The sequence below is a fragment of the Musca autumnalis genome, unplaced genomic scaffold (genome assembly GCF_047663935.1).
Source record: "Musca autumnalis isolate F117 unplaced genomic scaffold, ASM4766393v1 scaffold_3, whole genome shotgun sequence".
Classification (NCBI taxonomy): domain Eukaryota; kingdom Metazoa; phylum Arthropoda; class Insecta; order Diptera; family Muscidae; genus Musca; species Musca autumnalis.
Window position 1 is genome coordinate 236,229,429 of NW_027411866.1, and position 23,030 is coordinate 236,252,458.

At 36.8% G+C, this 23,030-nt stretch overlaps 1 protein-coding gene across 3 annotated transcripts in view; it reads right to left on the minus strand.

The window, feature by feature from the left end:
* Positions 1–1,117: 1,117 nt before the first annotated feature.
* The window catches only part of Vap33 (VAMP-associated protein 33kDa), a 38,598-nt gene continuing 16,685 nt past the window's right edge, over positions 1,118–23,030 (minus strand). For 2 of the 3 annotated variants that reach the window (XM_073977272.1, XM_073977271.1), the window contains 5 exons: positions 11,694–11,846; positions 11,395–11,510; positions 11,172–11,327; positions 6,619–6,726; positions 1,118–6,453 (listed from right to left, as the gene is read on the minus strand). In XM_073977272.1, coding sequence (XP_073833373.1) covers positions 6,298–6,453; positions 6,619–6,726; positions 11,172–11,327; positions 11,395–11,510; positions 11,694–11,846 — 689 coding nt within the window. In that variant the 3' untranslated portion in view covers positions 1,118–6,297. The remainder of the gene's footprint in view (positions 6,454–6,618; positions 6,727–11,171; positions 11,328–11,394; positions 11,511–11,693; positions 11,847–23,030) is intronic. The other variant, XM_073977273.1, reaches the window with a different exon arrangement.

Sequence of the window (23,030 nt, forward strand, 5' to 3'; positions counted from 1 at the left end):
ATTTTTAATACATCGTAATTCTTTTCCTTGTACTCCGATAGATGTCAAAATGTTCATTAATTTATCATGGTTAACCGTATCGAAGGCTTTCTCATAATCGATGAAGCAGATGAAAACATCTTTTTGGGCTTCTCTGCATTTCTGGACTAAGACTTGTAAACAGAATAAAGCTTCTCGGGTACCCATCCCTTCCTTAAACCCAAACTGCGTTTTTCTCATAGCATGTTCGCACTTGCTATATATTCGTTGATGTATTATTTTTAGGAATACTTTCAGTACGTGAGTCATTAAACTTATTAATCTGAATTCACAACATCGTTTTGCATTGTTTTTCTTGGGAATGGCTATGAAGGTAGATTTGAGCCAATCTTCTGGATATTGTCCAGTGTCGTATACATGGTTGAAAAGGGTGATGAGGAGTTCTTTATTGCTGGAATCTATTAGCTATAAGACTTCAGAGGGTATTTCATCTGGTCCTGTGGCTTTTTTATCTTCTAGAGTTTGTACGGCGCGTTCTACTTCTAATCTTGTTATTGATGATCCAACTAGATAATTGCTTATATTATTCTCAAGAGGTGCTCGCTGCTCATACGTGAAAAGTTTTTCTATATAATCTTTCCATATAGCCTTCCTTCCCTCCATATCAAACACTGCTTCATTATTATCATTAAATATAATTGCACTTGTCTTTCTTCCATACGTCCCCGCAGATTCCTTTATCTTTTTATGTAGGTTAAAGTCGTCATGTATGGACTGTAGAAATTCAATTTCTTGACATTTTCTATTTAGTTGGTCATTTTTTGCTGCGCGGATTGCCGATCTTATTTCTTTATTTATTTCCCAGTACCTTTCATAATTTTTATTTTTATGTCTACTTCTTTCTTCCCGAAGTTCTCGAATTTCGTCTGTTATCCAGTCTTCAGTTCTTGCCATTGATCGGTTTCCCAGGATGCTTTTAGTTACTGTGTTTATAGTAGTTTTTAGGTTGTTCCACAGTAGATCCGGATTGTCTTCCTTGATGTTTCATAATACATAGTTGTAAACAAAGTCACTTGGACGCTAAAACCCCGCCAAACTTCAAATGAATAAAAAAAATGAAGAACTGCACAACAAAATGTTTTTTATTCGTTTTCTTCTTTTTATTTGTATTATTATATTTCATTTAAATATTTTTCGTACATAATTACAAGAAAATCTTAAATATTTGTTTTCTTTTATTTATTTTCTCATATTTCCTTTTTTTGTATTACTAATAAATTTTTCTTGTTGTTGCTTTCAAATGAATTATTTTCGTTTATTTAGAGCGCTGTGTAAACAGAAAAACGAAACCAAAAAGAGAGAGAAAAGAAACATTTAAATAATAATCTTCTGAGACAAAAAAGCAGTCAATTCTACTTATATAAAAAAAAAAACAAAAAATGACATTTCGACGACGAGTATAATAAGGACGAACGAACACCCCTGTGGTGAAGAGGTGTTGTATTATTTTTTTTTATATTGTAGTTACTTTTTTATAGTGATTTTGTTGGTTTATCTTTTTAAGTTGTTTTGTTTAGCTTCACAATGATTTAACAAAACAAAATTAAACATGCTTTATTTGCTTGAGTTTTTTTAATTATTTTTAAGTTTTGTTATTGTTGTGTATTTTGTTTGTTGTTGTTGTTTTTTTAGTATGTATGCGCAAGTGTTGTTGTTGGTTTTTGTCATTTTGCTATTTTATCTTGTTTGCAACTTTGAAATGGAAATTTACTTAATTACACACAGTTTTTCGTTCGGTTTTATTTATATTTTTTTTATTTTAATTTGATTTATTTTATTTTTTATGTTATGTATTTGTTTAAAATTAATAACTAAAATACGAAATTTAAAAGCCAAAAACAAAATATTATTTTTAAAATCTAAATATTTTCGTTTTATTTTTTCTTTTGTTTTTAAATGTCCAGCAGCATAAATTACATTTAAAAAAGAATAATAAATTATTTATATTTTATATGAATGAAATGCAAAAAATACAAAATGAAGGGAAAAACATAAGCAGCAAACAAACATTAACCTTTTATACCAAAAGTGAAGAAATAAAAAAAGAGAAAAATTAAATAATAAAAAATACACCTTAACATAATAGATATTCAGAGAGAGATTAAGGAAACAAAGCAGCTTAAAATTGAACAATAATAAAAACAAGTATTGAATGGTAAAACAATATTTTTTCCAAACAAACAAACCCCCCTATTTTAGTACTACTTGACCAAGATGATGATGACCATGTTTGGATTAAGAGAATGGAGCTATAAATTAAAGGAACAATCATATAGTTGTTGATACTTATTGTAGAGATTTCGGACTTTATGCAGTCGAGGAGTGATGTCGAAAAAAAATTTGTTGTTGGCAAAATACGTTTAGATCACGTTAAAGATCACATTTTTCTAGAGACAAAAGGAAACTTATTTAAGTTCAGGCCGATTCTATTTTATGGGTAATGATATGGTACACTTTTACGAATACGAGACAAATCGGAACCCCATGTCGAACAGAACATTTAAAGAAGTTTTTTCATAACCCCGAAATACAAAAAATATACCAAAAATATGGAAGAAAGTGATTTCTTGTTGGAGTACAAAACTTCTGCATACCACCGTGACCTCCATTTATTTTTATATTTAGAGTAAACTCGAGAGGATTTGAATGTCTCCTCTAGGTACATAATTCCCACACTGGAATTGTTGTTGCTATTGTTCTTTATATAATTTTGCCTCCCTGCCGTTTCAACTTAAAGGAGAAAGTGAGAAAACTACTGGGAATTTTTCATTCAGAATGGGAGTTATTCTGTGGAGTTTTCTATAGAGAATACCTTCTATAAGCGATTGAGATGAATTTTTCAAGATGAAGACGTCCAATAATTTTTCTTAATATCTAAATGAAGGGAATTGAAAACCAAAGTACCGGATTGAGTAATGTATCCTTTAAAAATTCATATTGACCAGGTGCCACTAGCCCAAAATTGTCCCTAAACATCCGCCTACCTCTGTGTCTTCTTGTCCATTTTATATAATTTAATGCAATTTCATAGTTCCTTAAGAGGACAATCATCTGTAAAGGGACTACAGACAATTTGCAGTGCAAGAGATCGGGTTTATTACGAACTATCAAAGAAAATTCACATCAGAGAATCGAAAGTTTATTAGGAATTATTGAGGTTTTGGAAATCGAAGTGCAAATTGCGCTGTGTTACTATAAATTTTAGAAATGTAGGTATAACCTCACTTTTTGGACAATTTTAAGTAAAGCCATCTACACCTTTTTCAATTGTTAATTGATAATTCCTATTTTAATTCGTTTAGATTTAAAATTTGCAACATTTGTAATTCGAATTTTTCCACTTAAAATTTGAATTATTCCATTTGAAATTCGGAAAAATGACACATTTTTGTATCGAATTACGAATTTCATTCAATACAAAAATGTTGCAAAATGCAAATAAAATGTTTCGAATTTCATCAGATTTAAAATTTGAAATATTTCATTTGTAATTCGAATTTTTCCACTTAAAATTTGAATTATTCCATTTGAAATTTGGAAAAATGACACATTTTTGTATCGAATCACGAATTTAATTCAATACAAAAATGTTGCAAATTACAGCTAAAATGTTTCGAATTTCATCAGATTTAAAATTTGAAATATTTCATTTGTAATTCGAATTTTTCCACTTAAAATTTGAATTATTCCATTTGAAATTCGGAAAAATTACACATTTTTGTATCGAATTACGAATTTAATTCAATACAAAAATGTTTCAAATTACAGCTAAAATGTTTCGAATTTCATCAGATTTGAAATTTGAAATATTTCATTTGTAATTCGAATTTTTCCACTTAAAATTTGAATTATTCCATTTGAAATTCGGAAAAGTGTTGCAAATTACAGCTAAAATGTTTCGAATTTCATCAGATTTAAAATTTTAAATATTTCATTTGTAATTCGAATTTTTCCACTTAAAATTTGAATTATTCCATTTGAAATTTGGAAAAATGACACATTTTTGTATCGAATCACGAATTTAATTCAATACAAAAATGTTGCAAATTACAGCTAAAATGTTTCGAATTTCATCAGATTTAAAATTTGAAATATTTCATTTGTAATTCGAATTTTTCCACTTAAAATTTGAATTATTCCATTTGAAATTCGGAAAAATTACACATTTTTGTATCGAATTACGAATTTAATTCAATACAAAAATGTTTCAAATTACAGCTAAAATGTTTCGAATTTCATCAGATTTGAAATTTGAAATATTTCATTTGTAATTCGAATTTTTCCACTTAAAATTTGAATTATTCCATTTGAAATTCGGAAAAGTGTTGCAAATTACAGCTAAAATGTTTCGAATTTCATCAGATTTAAAATTTTAAATATTTCATTTGTAATTCGAATTTTTCCACTTAAAATTTGAATTATTCCATTTGAAATTCGGAAAAATTACACATTTTTGTATCGAATTACGAATTTAATTCAATACAAAAATGTTTCAAATTACAGCTAAAATGTTTCGAATTTCATCAGATTTGAAATTTGAAATATTTCATTTGTAATTCGAATTTTTCCACTTAAAATTTGAATTATTCCATTTGAAATTCGGAAAAATGACACATTTTTGTATCGAATTACGAATTTAATTCAATACAAAAATGTTTTAAATTACAGCTAAAATGTTTCGAATTTCATCAGATTTGAAATTTGAAATATTTCATTTGTAATTCGAATTTTTCCACTTAAAATTAGAATTATTCCATTTGAAATTCGGAAAAATGACACATTTTTGTATCGAATTACGAATTTAATTCAATACAAAAATGTTTCAAATTACAGCTAAAATGTTTCGAATTTCATCAGATTTAAAATTTGAAATATTTCATTTGTAATTCGAATTTTTCCACTTAAAATTTGAATTATTCCATTTGAAATTCGGAAAAATGGCACATTTTTGTATCGAATTACGAATTTAATTCAATACAAAAATGTTTCAAATTACAGCTAAAATGTTTCGAATTTCATCAGATTTGAAATTTGAAATATTTCATTTGTAATTTGAATTTTTCCACTTAAAATTTGAATTATTCCATTTGAAATTCGGAAAAATGACACATTTTTGTATCGAATTACGAATTTAATTCAATACAAAAATGTTGCAAATTACAGCTAAAATGTTTCGAATTTCATCAGATTTAAAATTTGAAATATTTCATTTGTAATTCGAATTTTTCCTCACTTGTCTAGTAGCATTACCACAACTTTGTACTTCAAAACTAAATCATGTTTCTTAATTCAATAGCTCCAAACTCCATGATAATTTGAAATCCATGTGCATGGCATCTATGGGATAAAGTTCAATCCATACGATACTAGGAGGCAAAATAACAATTTCTTTTCCGATTAGACCAAGATAAATTGAATATTAAGACTTTTTCACATTGATTAACTGATTGGCCAACTGGGTGTTTGATTTCTTTGTTGTTGTTTTTTATGATAACATTTCTTTCATTTACTTTTTATGTTGTTGTTGTTGTTTTGATGTTTTATTATTAGTACATAGTTTTGTTTTTGTAAGCTCAAGTTTTATTGTTTTGAGATTTAAACGGAATAACTAGAGTAAATGCTTGGAGTAACGGAACAAAAATGAATGGATACGCTTCATGTGACCAACGTGGAAACAAACAATAAGATTTATATAAAAATAAGATATTAAGATTTTGGAGGTAGAGAGAGAGAGAGCTTCTAAAAAGGAAAGAAAAATTTAAAACAAAATTTAATAAAAATTAAAAAAGCGGCAACAGCAATTGAATGGAAGTGTAGGGATAGCAATGTTAAAATGAATGTATCCTTTACGTTGACTATTTTGAAAACATTTTCAAATACTATATGAGAGAAGTGTGTTTTTACAAGCAATGTCCTGATTGCCGGTTTCCAGTTTCTTTTTATTACTAGTCATTACTTTGCCGCCTTTCTGGTTTTTTGTTCTTCTTCTAAACGAATTTGAATTCACATCTGTTTTTTGCAGATTGTTTTTTGTTGTTTTTTTTTTCTTCCTTATATTTGTTGTATTTTTTGTTTTAGTTTTTAGTTTTTTTTTTCTTATTATTTTTTATAGTTTTCGTGTATTATATAATATGCAGCTTTGTTGTTGTTTTGTTTTGTTTCTGAACTGCTAGCAAAAGACAAAAAGAAAAACATAACACTTTTGTTGTTTGTTTGTTGGTTGTTGTTGTTGTGGTTGTTATATCTCTAATTAGTTGTTCAGAGTATAAATTTGCCGAATAGAATACCGAAAATTGCAGCGGCAAAAGCAAGCGCTATATAAAACATGGGAATTTGCTTTTCAGCCATAAAAGGAGCATAGGCTTCACCGTCCGTGAGTTTGGTTACTGTGGATCGAACTCGAATAACTTGTTCCTAAAAAAATATAGAAAGAAAAAAACATAGGTTAAAAATGAATTGTAACAACAAATCTTAACCTAAGACAGTTTTGAAATTCCACTAAATTGTAAATCAATCCATTTTGAATTCATTCGCTGTTCACTTCTATTTCCAGAAATGAGTCTGATTTGAATATCTTACCTTAAGATCAAGATTTTCTTTTCTCAATTTGCTGTTCTCCTCACGCAACTGTCTGAGCTCATTCGTAAGCGATTCCGATTGTTCAGAAGTATCCAAATTTGAAGTCTGCTAAAATAGCAAAGATAAAGAAATATAGATAAGTATAAATATATGAAAAAGAAAAAATATTTGAAAAACGACAGATGCAGGTACTGTGTAGAATGATATATCTAACTATATGGAAAACCTACTTATTAATATACTTTTGTTTTCAGCCAAAGCCCCTCTCTCTAACCTTTATACTTTATAAACTATATTACAAGAGCAAAAGATTATCACAAAATCCTGGATGTCCTTCTGCTCCTAGGACTTCTTTTAATAAATATATACGGACCTTGCAGTATAACTTAAAAAAATATTCGACTTCTCAGCAATGATTAAATACAACAATTCACAATGTGATTTTCATCTCAGCCTTTAGATGAAATCCGTTTCAGACAATTTGGAGTCGATTAAACCAAGTCCGTCTGTTGTTGTAGCAACAAATATGTCACTTCGTACATTTTATTCAGTTATTTGGTTCGTCTGTGACCAGATGGAAAAATTCAACACCCTGGACTGGCTGCGTCCATAAATAAGTAGGAGTTGGGTTAGCTGGGCAGCTAAACAGATGCAGCGTGTCGTATGGTCTTAATCCATACGCAATGCATGTGTTGGGTATCGTGTTGGGCATCGTCCGGATCTTAATTGATCTAAACCTACCGAGTTTGTTGTTGTAACAGTTGTAGTTGTTCAATCTGGCTCTGGGTCTATCTCCAGTTCCAGGAAGTTGGCTACTTCGATGTGATGTAACCACAGATCCACTGAAGTCAGATGAGTAGGCTTGGCGGGGCAGTTGAATAGGTGCTTAGTATCGTGCGGGCCCATGCCGCATACTGGGCACGGTGCGATCGATTCCCGCCCAATAGGAATTTAGGCGACTGCAATATCCCGAGCGTAATTGAGCCAAAACTACTCTGGTTTGTCGTGGCAGCTGACGCTCTTCAGCTGCGATAGATGGGGGATGTGCTCCGATGACTGCATTCACACAATAATTGCTTATGATCTTAGCAACTGTGTCCGTGTGAATGCTGTTCAAACCTGCCTGATATGCCTGTTGATCTAGAGGTTCTATCCTATATTGTTGAACCGTCGTCTCTAGAGCATGAATATCCTTCTTTATATGCCTGGGTGTATCAGTGGCCAGCAGATGGTGATTGGGATGGCTCTCACGGTAACACCCGAGCAAGTACTGCAACGATAGCATCTCATTATGTTGTCGTACTGGAAGGATCTTTGCCTCCTCATGTAGATGGTCCACTGTACATTTGAGGAGGCACCATGTTGCTGTTCTCAGGGCGGCGTTCTGACAAATTTGAATCTTATCCCACTGCGTGTCACATAAATTCGGGGACCAGACTGGCGCCGCATAGCTTACCACCGACCGACCTATCGCTTTATACGTGGTCAACAAGGTTTCTTTATCTGCACCCCAAGTGCTGCCGGCTAGGGACTTGAGGACCTGGTTTCTACATTTCAGTTTATCGCAGATAGTTGTGGCATGCGCTGACGACGTGAAAGTCGTCCGCGAGGAATATGCGGATATCCGCCACTAAATCGACGGCCACTCTGTTCACCACATGGACGGCGCCCCAAAATTCTAGGGGTCACATTCGACCCTAGAATTTTGGGGTAGTTTGTGGTCGGAATTCTGCTACCATCGACCCTGATATTCAACTCTCTTCTATACTGCGCCGTCCATGTGGTGAACAGAGTGGCCGTCGATTTAGTGGCGGATATCTGCATATTCCTCGCGTGGAAAAAGGTGGTAAGATCGGTTAAATAGGAGTTCAGTCTCTCACAGATGTCATCAGGATATGTACCTGACGCCAGGATCGTACAATCATCCGCATACGTTACGATCTCAATGCCGTCTGGAGAGGGCGGAATACACGAAAGGTAGAGGTTAAACAGTTCCGGAGATATCACCCCCTCCTTGTGGAAATCCCTGTTTCACTCTACGGGGCTTGGATTTCTTGTTCCTGAACTCCACATACGACTGGCGACCACACATATAGTTGATTATCCAACGTTTCAGACTTGGCCGGAGGGTTGTCTGCTCGATGTCCTCGAACAGCGTGGAGTGCTGCTTGACAGTATCAAAGGCTTTTGATAAGTCAAGCGCCACCATCACTGTTCCATCACACGGCCGCTCCTGGTTGAGTCCTCGACAAATATGTGTGGAGATGGCGTGCAGCACTGTTTCGTGCTGTGCTGCTTACGGAATCCATGCTGATGATCGGCAACTTGATAGCTATTTCTAATGCTGGGGAGGACTAAGGCCTCAAGGGTCTTCGCTACAGGTGACAAAGGCGAAATCGGCCTGTACGATTCACCTTTGCTGGCATCCTTGCCTGGCTTCAGTAGCGGGACCACCCTGCCCATTTTCTAGACTTCGGGAACAATAAGGGTGGCTAGCGACAGGTTGAGAACTTTAGTGAGATACTCCACTCCAGGCTCATCCAGCTGTTTCAGACAGTGGACAGATGTGTTTATCTGCACCCCAAGTGCTGCCAGTTATGGACATGAGGACCTTGTTCCCATATTTCAGCTTGTCGCAGGTAGCTGTGACATGCGCGGACGACGTGAACTTACTGTCGAATGTGACTCCTAGAATTCGGGGTATATGGTGAACAGAGTGGTAATATGGCGAACAGAGTGGCCGTAGAATTACTGGCGGGTATTTGCATATTCCTCGCGCGGAAAAAGACGTAAGAGCGGTCAACTAGGAGTTCAGTCTTTCTCAAATGACATCAGGGAAGTTACCTGACTCCAAGATCGTACAATCGTCCGCATAGTTACGATCTCAATGCTAATAGGAGAGATAGAGGTTAGACAGTTCCGGAGATATCACCCACCTTGGAAAACTCACTGTTTCACTGTACGTGGTTCATGTTCCTGAATTCCACGTACGACTGGCGTCCACACATATTGACTGATTATGCAACGTTTCATACTTGGCCGGAGTGTTGTCGTCAAACAGCGTGGATTGCTTTACGGTATCAAAGGCTTTTGATAAGTCAAACGCACCATCACGATTTGACACACAGCTTGTTCTGATTCAGACCTTGACTGATATGTGTGGATATGGCGTGTAATGTTCTTGTGGTGCTGAGCATTTTGCGGAATCCATTCTGAGGTTGGGCAACTTTCAAAAACTGCTGTGTCGGCCGTTTCTCTGTCTGGCTGGCGCATACGATAAATCTCGAAAGAACTCGAATACAATCCCTACGATAATAATATTGCATCCAAACATATATTAAGTTCGAAGGTGGGCCATTTTGGTACACTCATTCGGAGCATGTTTCGTATCGTTTCTTGCAACACGTTATTTTTGCGTCTATTAGGATGGTTCAATTTTTTCGGAGCCAAGCCCTTACTCCATGAGGTAATGCCCGAAAAGCTATAAAATTCCCTATTTGGACTAACTAAAATCCGATTTGGCCGAAACCACCATCGCCTCGAGTAGCTGCCACACAAATTTGTCAAAAAAATTCAGTTAAAAGGTCCGGGACACGTTTTGAATATTGATCCATAAGCTCAAAAACCCAAACCAAAAACACTGAGAAGCACAAAGGTTCTGGAAGCGAATATCGTCTTGGCCGAAACTTTGCACATTGTATTTTTTTCCAAAAGTTCATAAAGTTCCTAGGTAATATCTTTGGGTACCTATGGGCTGGAGGAAAATTAAGAAATTTCACCGAAGGTATTCCCCATAACTATGAAAAGGAGAGATTGAAACTTAAATCTTCTTCTTCTCTTTTTATGAATATTGTAAAATTTATTGGCCTTAAAAGGCTTACTTTACAAAATGTTTCAATAAATTAATAAATAAATAAATAAATAAATCAAGTTCGTTTATGTGCCGTTGTTTATGTGCCGTTTAAAGACTGTCCGAGTATTGGTTTGAAAATTTTTATCAAAGGTAGTCCTTTCGTGGGCCCAAGGGCTCTAAAAATCCTATCCTGACCAACTAAAATGGCTGATTGGAGCGATAAAGGATATAAAGAATGACGGTACAATTCCTCAAGTACATTCACTGCAAAATTTAAATTTCTCGGATCGTGCTTTTTTTGATACGTGAAGCCAATACTTCCTGAAATATGAGTTCCAAAAGGTCACTCCTTCGTACACCTCTTGCACTAAAGTTTTTAGTAGTCCGTGTGGTGTTTGCTATTATCCATACTTCTCTCGGTAATGGACCCTCAAGAAAAAGGTATTCTTGCAATATAAAAAGAAATATTTTTTAGACTGAGAGAGGAATAATTTGGCCAGCTTTTTATGATACCGATCCCACAAATACCTAAAAATGTATGCTGGAAACTTCCAAACCCCTTTTGGTGACCTAATACAATGTTATTTATAATAAAAATAAGGGATATGTACATCGTACAATAGCTTTACCACTCCTGTGCCTGTTTTGTGCAGTTAAAGGTCGCCAAAACCGTACAGAATTCTGTATTTGTTATATTTACCTTTTCTTCAGCTTTAACTTGAGGAGGTGAGGACGATTGCTCAGTTTTAACAACTTTAACAGCAGCCGATGTGTCACCGCGATTATCTTCAGCGGGTATTTCAAAGACGCACTTCAATTTTGCATCCATGAAATTTTCTGGTGGCAACTCCTTCCACTGGAAGACAAAGACTCATTAATATTCATAAGAAAAAATGATAAAAATAAGTGATGCCAATATTTACAATATTGAAAAAGGTCGAGCTATCCTCATTTTCAATTCCTGGCAATAAAACACTTTGGACCATAAACTTGTGTTTATTCTTTTCGAATGGATCGAAATTGAAGGGTTGTAAGCAAACTGTAATGGAGAGAAAGATGAAAATGGTAAGAGATGAAATGAGGAACAATCAGCCTTATTCAGACAATGAATTCCCCGTAAATTTTCTGACTTTATCCTTCAAGTTAAACGAGAGAGACAAAAATCAGGAGGAGTTTACATTCAGAATAAGCCTGAATATGTTGATGATGTTCAAATACTCACTTTCAACTGAAGCTGATTCATGTGCTCGAATAACGCCAAAATTTGGACGTACACAGTAACGTTTTGGAGCGGTTGTTTTTATTTTAAATAAAATACTTTGATCCGATGGATTAGTTAGATTTAATGTGGTTATCACTTGCTTAGTAAATGGACCTGAAATGAGAGAGTAAACGTTATGAATATATTTATTTGTTCCGGCATATGATATATTATATGTATAGAAATTATAGAAAGTTGAAGGAAGCAGGCATATGAAAAACGCATCCCCCAGAAATAAAAAAAAACTAGAAGTACAAATTTGTGTGAGCTTATTTGGAAAAAGGCTAGAAGAAATATGTAGATCAGACGTCGTAAAAAATGGCAAAAGAGCACAGCCAAAAATCGAATGCGTTCCCAAGAGAGATGCAAGAGTAGGAGCGGAAACCTGACAAAAAGGTCCACGAACTGTAACGGTCCTTAGGTAAGTTGTCAGTCTGAGAAACTAGTGTGCTCTGATAGGAAGTCGTTAAAACCTTGGAATTTGCTAACTCTGGGAGGGGGAGACAAACAAGTCTTCAGATTGAAGTCTAAAAAGGTCTTCCCATAGAATTTCAAAAGGGTTTCATATTGAATACGAAAATCCCTTGATATAGGAGGCCATATATGGAGGACCATACATGGAATACTAAACAGCCTCAAAACCAAAAATTGTTCATATGGAAGATCATACCGAAGACCGAAAAATCTTCATACAAAGAACCTACAGATCCTCCAAGTAAATCCAACTGTTCTTCATATAGAAGATCGATACGTCTTCATATAGAAGACCGACAGGTCTTCATATAGAAGACCGACAGGTCTTCATATAGAAGACAGATAGGTCTTCATATGGAAGACCGACAGGTCTTCATATAGAAGACGGATAGTTCTTTATTTAGAAGATCGAAGCCAAAAATCGAATGCGTTCCCATAATGACCAATTCGAGAAATGGTGTGCATCTATATCTGATGCAAGCGCAGTAGGGAAACCTGGGTAAAACGTCCACGAACTGTAAAGATCTTAAGGTAAATGGTCAGTCTGATAAACTAGTGTGCTCTGATAAGAAGTCGAATCGGTCTCCACAGTCAAAAACTGTTAAAGAAATCACATGCTTTCTTGTTATAGCCTAGGCTTGGACTTGGCGACCTCTGGGAGGGGAGACAAACAAGTCTTCAGATTGAAGTCTAAAAGGCCGACAGGCCTTTATGCAGAAGACAGATAGGTCTTCATATAGAAGATCGATAGGTCTTCATGCAGAAGATCGACAGGTCTTCAAATGAAAAACCGAGAGGTATAACAGGTCTTTATATAGATGAACGACAGGTCTTCATATGGAAGTTCGATAGGTCTTCATATAGAATACAAGAAGACAGAAGACCGCTCGCCATATACCAGCTGGTCGAATACCCGAAGTGAGACCAAACTTCCCAGCGGAGGCGATGAGTTTAGCAAATGAGCGTGATGAGCTTCGTGGTGTAAATCTCAGTGACCCCAAAGTCAGGGAGCTGACACTTGAAGTTAACAGGTTGGTCGATGAGCATAAGCGAAACAAGCGTTTAAATCATCTGAACATTGGAGCCGGAAAAATTAAATTGTGGGCAACGACTAATATACTCTCGAACCTTGGAAAAAGGAAGACAGGACCTCAGTCACGTTGACACCGTTATTCTGACTGATCCCAAGAGGTGCACAAATTATTTCAATCGAAAGTTTTTCGAGCACCTCGGGGAGTGACAGGGTGAAGAGAAGAGTACTACGTTGCATTATATCTCTTCCTACCGAGGATGATTCACCACAATTTACTATGGATGATGTTGCGAATGTAATCAGGAACGCTAAATCATCCAAAGCGTTGGACACTGATGGAATCTCCATGGTAATGCTGAAATAGCTGCATGCGCCGGGATGCCTGCAAAATTGAATAGTACAGACTGATTTAGCCTTTGTCGCCAATGGCAAAGACCCTTCAGGCTTTAGTGCTCCTCAGCGTCAGAAATTGCTATCCAGTTGCCGATTATTAGCAGGAGTTACGTAAGCAGCACAGCACAACAGCAGCGCTGCACGCCATCTCCACACATACATATTTGTCGAGGACTCAATTAGGAAAAGCCTGGTGATAGAAGTGATGATGGTGGCGCTTGACTTCCCTTTCAGACGGTGTTGAGATCGTAACGTATGCAGGTGATTGTACGATCTTGGCGCCAGGTAACCTCCCTGGTAAAGGCTCAACTTTTATTTGTCTGATAATACACCTTTTCCACGCGGTCACTCTGTTCACCACATGAGCGAAAGAGGTGTGATCAAAGTTGAATGTCGTGGTCGATGGTAGACGATTCGACATTATGTTCATGTCGTCCGCGCAATCCACAAGCTTATATGTAGGAACAATGTCATCAAGTCCCTAGCCGGCAAACTAGGGCTGCAGATAAAGAAACCTCGTTGACCACATATAACGCAATAGGTCGGTCTGTGGAAAGCTTTGCGGCGCCACCTTCGTCCGTGAATCTATGTGAGACGCGATGGAAAAATATTCAAACTAGTCAGAATGCCGCCCTGAGAACTGCAACATGGTACCTCCTCATGTCTTTAGGGGGCCATCTACAGAGGAGACAAATATTCTTCGAGTATAGCAACACAATGACATGCCTTCGTTGCAGTACTTGCTCGGGTGTTGTCGTGAGAGCCATCCCAATCACCATATGGTGGATAGGCCCCGCCCACTCAGGCATGTCAAAGAGGATTGTTATGATCTAGAAGAAGAGGACCAACGATACAGGAGAGAACTCCTAGATCAACAGGCATATCAAGCATGTTTGAGGAGCGTCAGCTGCGACGACAAACCAGAATAGTTTTGGCTCAACTACGCTCGGTATGGTGCAATCGTCTAAACTCCTATAGGGCAAAGATCGACGACATTGTGCATACGAACATATAATAAAAAACACGGTTACAACAACAAACACGTTAGTTTGGTCAGCAAAGTACCGAATCCATAGGCAAACGGACGGTGAGAGCAGAAGGCAAAAATTGCAAATTGGAGAAATGGCAAGCGGAGGAGGGAAATCTGTAAAAAAAAACTTAATGCTCTGTACGGATCATAACGTGAGTGGACAGTCTAAAAAACATATATTCCTATACGAAGACAAATCAGTCTCCACAGTAAACAACTGGAAGACCAAACAGCATTCAAAGATATTTTTTTTTTTTTAATATGGAATATCATACAGAAGACCGACAGGTCTCCAACCAAACAAAAGACTAAGAGGTCCTCATAGAGAAGATTGCAAGTCTTTATATAGAAGACCTCTATGAACCCCTTATCGATGACCGACTGGTCTTCATGTAGATGACGGACAGGTCTTTATATGGAAGACGGACAAGTCTTCACATAGAAGACAGACAGGTCTTCCTTCATAAAGGAAACCAATAGGACTTCATATGGAAGACCGACCATATAGATGATCGAAAGATATTCGTAGATGACGGATAGGTATTCAGATACAGGCCGATCATGAATGTAAACTCCCCGTGAGTTTTGTCTCTCTGCAGTTGCAATTTAAAGGCTGATTTTCATATTGAAGGCCGACAGGACTTCATCTCGAAACCCGACAGGTCTTCATACGGAATATAGGTCTTCACATGGAGGACCTTCAGGAAGTCAGACTTGTCTTCATATTGGAAACCAACAGGTCTTCATATAGAAGTTCAAAAGATCTTCATATAGAAAGAAGACCAACAAGTCTTCATATGGAGAACTGACAGGTCTTTATGAGGCGTACCGACAGGTCTTCATATAGAAAACAAAAGGCCTTTATAGGCAAGAAAAACAAGTCTTCATATCGAAGACTAGTAGATGTTCATATGTGGAAGACCTTCAGACCAACAGATCTTCAATATTAAGATCTTATAAAAGACCAACGGATCTTCATATAAAATACCCACTGATCTTCAATAAAAGACTGCCGACCAACATATAGAACATAGGATTTTTTTTGCAAATAAAAGATCGACAGGTCTTTATATCGACGCCTCCAAACAATAGTATGCTAAGTCGACTTAGCATGTTTTCAAGTTCTTTACATTTTTATATTTAACGTCCTTTAACTTAAATTCTGTCAAATTTTGGTAATGATCGGACGATCCGAACAGAAGTTATAAACAAATATTTACTTAGCATTGTACTGAAGGTTAAAGAAATTTCCAAACTTTTAGAGCTTGTCCTGCAAAACTCGCTTTTCAGAATTAGCAAACTATTATTTGGAGGTGTCGAACGTCCTTTAACTTAAATTCTTTCTAATTTTGGTAATGATCGGTCAATCCGAACAGAAGTTATAAGCAAATATTGACTTAGCATAGTACTGAAGTTCAAAAAAATTTCCAAACTTTGAGAGCTTCTCCTGCAAAACTCACTTTTTAGACTTAGCATACTATTATTTGGAGGTGTCGATATAAAGAAAGGCCAAAATGCATTATCTGTCGAAAGAGTAGTACTCCAAGAAGGCCTTCATGTGCTTAAGCATGAAGAACATAATCCCCTCCTCATCATCTGTCGAAAGAATAGTACTCCAAGAAGGCCTTCATGTTCTTACCCATGAAGAACATAATCGCCTCCTCCATCTTGCCCCTTGAAAACATATTCCTAAATAAATCAAGTGTATGGTCGACCTGTTGAAAACGTTTAAAAAATGTTAATTTAATTAAAATAGCTCCACTCATAAAATAAACAAAATGCTCCGATTCATGAATCTCTAAATTGTATTACTTAGCTCAATTTGCATCAGAATTGATGGCATTTTGTGGCAAATAAATGTATTAAAGCCTTCCCTCCCTCTGCTCTCCAGCATAATATAATAACGCAGACAGACATTCCAGGCAAGCAAGAAACCAACAAACAAACCACTTCGTCGTCTTCTTCTTTTTCTTTTGCTGAATAAAAACAAAAATGATACTCAAAAAAGCTAAAGTATGTCCTTCATTTCCGAAACACACAAAAGAACCACTTGATGAAAAGTGGGACAAGTTTACAATGAATGAATGAATGAACAAGTGACTGGCTGACTGATTGAATGAATGAACGAAATAGCAAAAAAGCGTGAAAATGTCTTAGACCAAAAAAAAAGATACACTATACAATAAAAAAAAACGCTCACACAACAAGGAGTTTAGTCAACTATTCGTTAAACAAATAGCTAAAAATAAAACTAAACAAAAAGCAAAGACAACAGAAATTGAACTGAATTCCACAAAGAGAACAATGTCGGGGAGGAATGAACACGTCATTCTTTTGATTTACACACAACAAATGCCATGTGGAATAAATGGTCGCCGTCGATATGTGACGTATAGGAATTTATTTAGAACTGAAAGTGAAATAAATAAAAACTTAAGCAAGTTGTTTGTTACGTTAAGGTTTTGGTCCCTGAACCACAATACCACCAGGTCACCCAAAAATACCAGGTGGCTAGAAATTTTGGTGTCAAAATACAATATTGTGTTTGGGTTTGAAATTGTAAAAAAAATATTTTCAAATTTGGAACGATCGGCCTCCTAACTCAGGAGTCATATGTGACTTTTATGGTTATGTTATTACCAAACTTAATATACCCTCATTCCAATCACATTTGCAAGAGACAGCATACAACAGCTGAATTATTAGGAATTAAGAAAAAACATTCCACTTTTTTACATTCGTGACATCTTAAATTTTGCAATTAAAGACAAGGCAGCAAAGCGAGGGGAGTCATAGACCTTAAACACCCTCATGATTCAACCCAATGCATTGCCCCAAACTCATCCCCTCGTCAATACGCAAGTCACCCAAAAAACTAAGAATTTCGCATAACATAACAAAACAGCAACAACAAAAAGAACGTACGACGAACGAACGACCGACCCAAATGAGAAATATTCATGCATGCAATATTATTAACATGAAAACGTTTGTCTGAGGTTAAACCATTATGAGTGGGTGGGTGGTGGTGGTGATGGCGGTGACAGTGGGTAATGAATGGGCTATAGGGGTTAGGTTGTTAGTTATGTCGTTAGATTAGTAGAATGTGCAGTTGGGGAGAAAATGAGAGTTATAGAAAAAACAAGAAGGAAGAACCACAACACATACCCCACGGAAATTGTAAGTGAGTGTGTGTGTGTGATAAAACTATTCATTCTGCCATTCTACTCCTTGCTTTCAGTCATGTTTACCTAGCTAACTAAGAACTACGAACTATATAAGCAAATTTTTATTACAAAAAACCTGTTATGGTTGTGTTGGCTGTTTGTTAGTTCATCTCTTTAAGTAACGGCAACAAAAGTGAAAGTTTAACTATGGAATTTTTCGTGCAGAAAATTAGAGTAATTTTTGACAATGTCTTTAGAAATATTGAGAGAGCGAACATGATTATCCTGACACACAATAAAAAAAGGATTTTTTTTTTTTTGTATTAGAAATAGGGTGTCTAAGTAAAAAAAGTCGGCTTTGTCGACAAAGATATACCCTCAGCCTGTGTAAATTGAAACTTTAAACTTTAAATTGAACATCCGGATACACAACAAAAATCCTTTTCACCAAAATGTTTGTATTTAGGGGGGTTTCTAGAATTGTGTGGCCCTTTCTGGATATTTGAATATGGATTTGGATTAAAGCTCAAAAGTGTTGCTGAGGAGGAACCTAAAGAAATTGACCGACATAGTCCATTTTGGAAGTGGATCTTATTTTGGGACTCATTTCTTTTCCATAGCTAGCGCGCACTCCAGTCCTTTTAGTTGGTCACCGTATAACTTAACAGGTTTTGGACCAGAGGTGCCGACTATTCTGGGCTAAAAATCGTTATATACCACATACCATGGGTCTGTAGCGATTTTTACCTCAAAACAGTTGAAATCCCTGCTAAAACAGTGGTTTTTGTACGCCAAAAATCACCACAAGTAGCGGGAAAACCACCACATTGACACCCCTGTGTTGGACCACTATGTCAGAAAGCATGGACTTACTCACGAAAAACATAATGGGTTGATGCTGAATGAAAATACTCTCAGTTTTGTCTTTCCGCCGTTTCAACTTAAAGGAGAGAGTGAGAGAACTCACGGGGAATTTACGTTTAGAATAACCCCCAATATCGCTGTAAACAGGACCACAAAGAGTACCTTCGGTAAAAATTTTCAAAGAATACCCGAAGAGGATTTAAACTGTACCTAAATAAAAATTGTGATATGGTCCATTTTCGAGCTTAAACTTTTAACTTTTGTGGAGGAGGTACACAGGAAGGAGTTATCGGATAAGAACAATCCCAGCAAAAACAAGTAAAAAAGTATCAGTCGGCTTTGCCGACAATTTGCCTGTGCAAATTGAAACACTTTTTACACAAAAAACTTATGTATTAAGGGGGTTTCAAAATTTTGGTCGTATGAACCGACAAAAATGTTGATTAGGATTAAAGTTCAAAAATTTTGCGGAAAAGGTACTTAAAGGAATGGACCGACATAGACCATGGGGGTGCCATAGGGGGTTTTTACACCCTTCGGGCTGTTTTCTCAAGAAGTATGGACTTGCCCCTGAAACAACTTTTACCATCGTAATTGAGGCAGCGAATGTAAGTTGCTTCAACAAAAATCAAAGTGATTCAATAGCAGGTCTTAAAGTGAACTTATCCAAAATTGTGTGTGGGAGGTACGGGATGGAGTGGACAAATATAGTCCATATTCGAACCTGATCTATATCTGGTAGATATTATGATAATGTGTAAAGTATGGACCAAATCGGTCACTCCCATCAAGATTTATCGTGCGCACAATTTTTCCGAATATTTTTAAACTTTTGTGGGGTAGGTACCTGAAGGAGTGGACCGATATGGCTTATCTACGAACTTAAAGTAAGTGTGGAAACAATATTACGAAGGCCAAATTTTGGCCGGAATCGGCATTTCCGTTCGAGAATTATCTTGCGCTTCCACCCATAAACATGGTGTCATAGGGTTTGTTTTTCAACTTTCAGGCTATTTTTTCAGGAAGTGTGGACTTGCCCCTGAAGAAACTTGTACCTTCGTATAGGGGACAGTGAATACACGATGTTACAAAAAAAACCAAGGCGATTCGAGAGCAGGTCCTAAACTGAACTTTTCCGAAATTTTGTGTGGGAGGTACTCCAAGGAGTTTACCGATTAAGTCCATATTGGAACCTCATCTAAGTCTAATTTCATAATGTGCAAAGTATGGACCAAATCGGTTATTCCCTTCAAGAGTTATCGTACGCACAAAGTTTCCGAACTTTCTCGAACTTTTGTGGGGGAGGTACCGGAAGGAGTGGACCGATATAATCCATCTTTGAACTTGAACTAAGTTTTGACATAATATTACGAAAGCCAAATTTTGGACCGAATCGGCAGATCCGTTCGAGAATTATCTTGCGCTCCAACCACTAAACACGGTGTCATAGTGTTTTTTGTAACTTTCAGGCTATTTTCTCAGGAAGTATGGACTTGCCCCTAATGAAACTTACAGCGTCGTATAGAGGACAGCGAATACAACTTGCAGAAACAAAAACCAAAGCGATTCGAGACCAGGTCCTAAACTGAACTTTTCCGAAATTTTGTGTGGGAGGTACCCGAAGGAGTGGACCGACTGAGTCCATATTGGAACCTCATCTAAGTTTGGTAGAAATTACACGATGTGCAAAGTATGGACCAAATCGGTTATTCCCTACAAGATTTATCGTGCGCACAAATTTTGCGACAATTTTTGAACATTTGTGGGGGAGGTACCTGAGGGAGTGGACCTATATGGCGCATCTTCGAGCTTAAATCGAATTTGGACAAAATATATCAATACCCAAAATTTGAACCGAATCGATTGATCCGTTCGAGAGTTATCGTGCGCACCAGACGGACGGACATTGCTAGATCTTCTCAAAATTTTCTGAAACTGATATCGTACAAACATACTTGGGGTCTAAAACCATTATTTCGATGAGGCACATTTTTGGTCTTATCAAAGTGTAAATACCCTCTTTAGCCTAAAGGCTGAGGGTATAAAAATCATTACAAATCGACCTATCAACACATTATTTTAACAAGGGCATGTAACCAGAAATCAGCAGTTAATTTTTGTCACTAAAATTTAACGAATAAGTAAAGGGAGTTTTTTTAAGCTATATAGAACTTTAAATTGTAAAAAGTAACACAAAAAATTAAATTTTGATGAGACTTTTTTTTATTTGTTTCAGTATACTCCGACAAATCATCATGAATATACTCACTCTTGAACAACGCTACGAAATTATTCAAATTTACTTTGAAAATCAGTCGTCGATTCGCGCAACTTATAGACGACTTCGTCATTTGTATGGCGTACACAATCGTCCATCTGAACAAGCTATTCGGGTTTGTTAATAAGCAAAATTGCCGCATATGGAGTGAGACCAATCCACAAGAGACCCTACAGACTCCATTACATCCAGAAAAATGCACCGTATGCACCATCGACTTATTGAAATCAAAATTTGGCGATAAGTTGATTTCGAGAAGTGGACCTGTCAATTGGCCTCCAAGGTCGTGCGATTTGACACCTCTCGATTATGTCCTGTTGGGCTACGTGAAGTCACTGGTTTATGCTGATAAACCAGCAATAATTGATGCCTTGGAGGCCAGCATTGTTCGTGTTATTCGTGACATACGGCCAGCAGTGCTCGAAAATGTGGCCAAAAATTGGACGTCCAGAATGCACTTCGTCAAGAACAGCAGCGGTGCCCATATGCCCGAAATTATTTTCAAATGTTAATGTCACGTATTGATCTTTCGAATAAAAAAAAATTTGATTACAATTTAATTTTTTGTGTTATTTTTTACAATTTCAAGTTCTATCGGGCTTAAAAAAAACACCCTTTAGTTACTTTCCGGTTATTACAAGCCGTAACTACAAGGTGACGCAAAAGTAATCCTGCTATCAGAAAATGCTATAAATTTTGCGATTGGCCCCTAATGTCAGTTCTGTTTTGACATTTGTGTAGTAAACACATGCGAAATACACGTTAATAAACAATGTTACGCTACACTGCTCCAGAACGCTGAATATTGGTGACTATTTATTTGACCAATAATCGGTCGGTGACTTTGGCGATTTGCACTGGCCAGCAAGATCGCCTGATTTGACCGCGACTTTTTTGTGGGGCTTTTTGAAGTCGCGGGTTTATGTCAACAAGCCTCAGACACTTTCAGCTCTTAAAGACAGTATCCGTCAAGAATGTGAGGACCTATCGCCGGAAGTTTTGGCCGAATTGATAGAAAATGCAATAAAAAGGGCTCAAGTGACAATAAACTGTGGCGGCGGCCATTTATCTGACATATGCTCTGCATGACATACACGATATCGTAAAGCTATGTTGGGTTCCGGGTAACAGTAACATTATAGATAAGGAGGCAGCAGATGAATTAGCTCGGGGTGGCCCTAAGTCTATCGACTTATCAGTTGATGAAACCGTCCGGCCACCGATGTGCTACTACATCGGCAAACTACGTGAGATCTTTAATTAGAGCGCACATCAAATATGGCTATTGGAACCTGGTTGTAGAGCATCCACGGCATTCTGGCCAGTGGTATCTCGTCAAAGAACGGCGTCCCTCCTCTCACTTGATAAGTTAGGGATGAAAATCGCGATGGGACTTATAACAGTCCACTGTAGAGTGAGATCTCTAAACTCAAAATTTTATGACAGCGGCATTGACTACTGCAGACTATGTGAAGATGCGGAGGAAATAGAGACTGTCGAACATCTGTTTTGTAGGAGCCCCTTGTTGGAGATATCATTTACATTACCTAGGACTGAATGTCAAAGCTGATGGTGAACATTGAAGTTCTCTAGCACCAGGCGGTAATAGCCCTCTAAAAGCGATATTTTAGAGGGACATGTAACATAAGAAACAGCTATTTATCAGCGGTATTTACAAATTAAGCACCACTACCCAAGCACAAGCAACTGACTCTGCTTCTTGTACGACCCTTTCGCAAAACGTTGTAACCATGACTATGTTGCAAGAACAGGTGAGGGGGAGCTTTGTTTCCTCGAACGGGGCGACCTTGATGCTCCTCAGGCTCATAAATTCTACGATTTCAATGACTTTGTGCAGAGACCGTACAGAGTAGTATTCAGAGGAAATGGCCTGATCCCAAAGACAAACGACACCTTACCAAGTAACGGAATTAGTTGTTGTTATTGTAACGGAATAAGTTGATTCCGCTTTCTGCTTAACCTGACTATGGTTTAGCTCCAGTACTAGGAATGTGGCTGCTTCGATGGAGTTGGTGTTTTTTGATTAATAAATTGAATT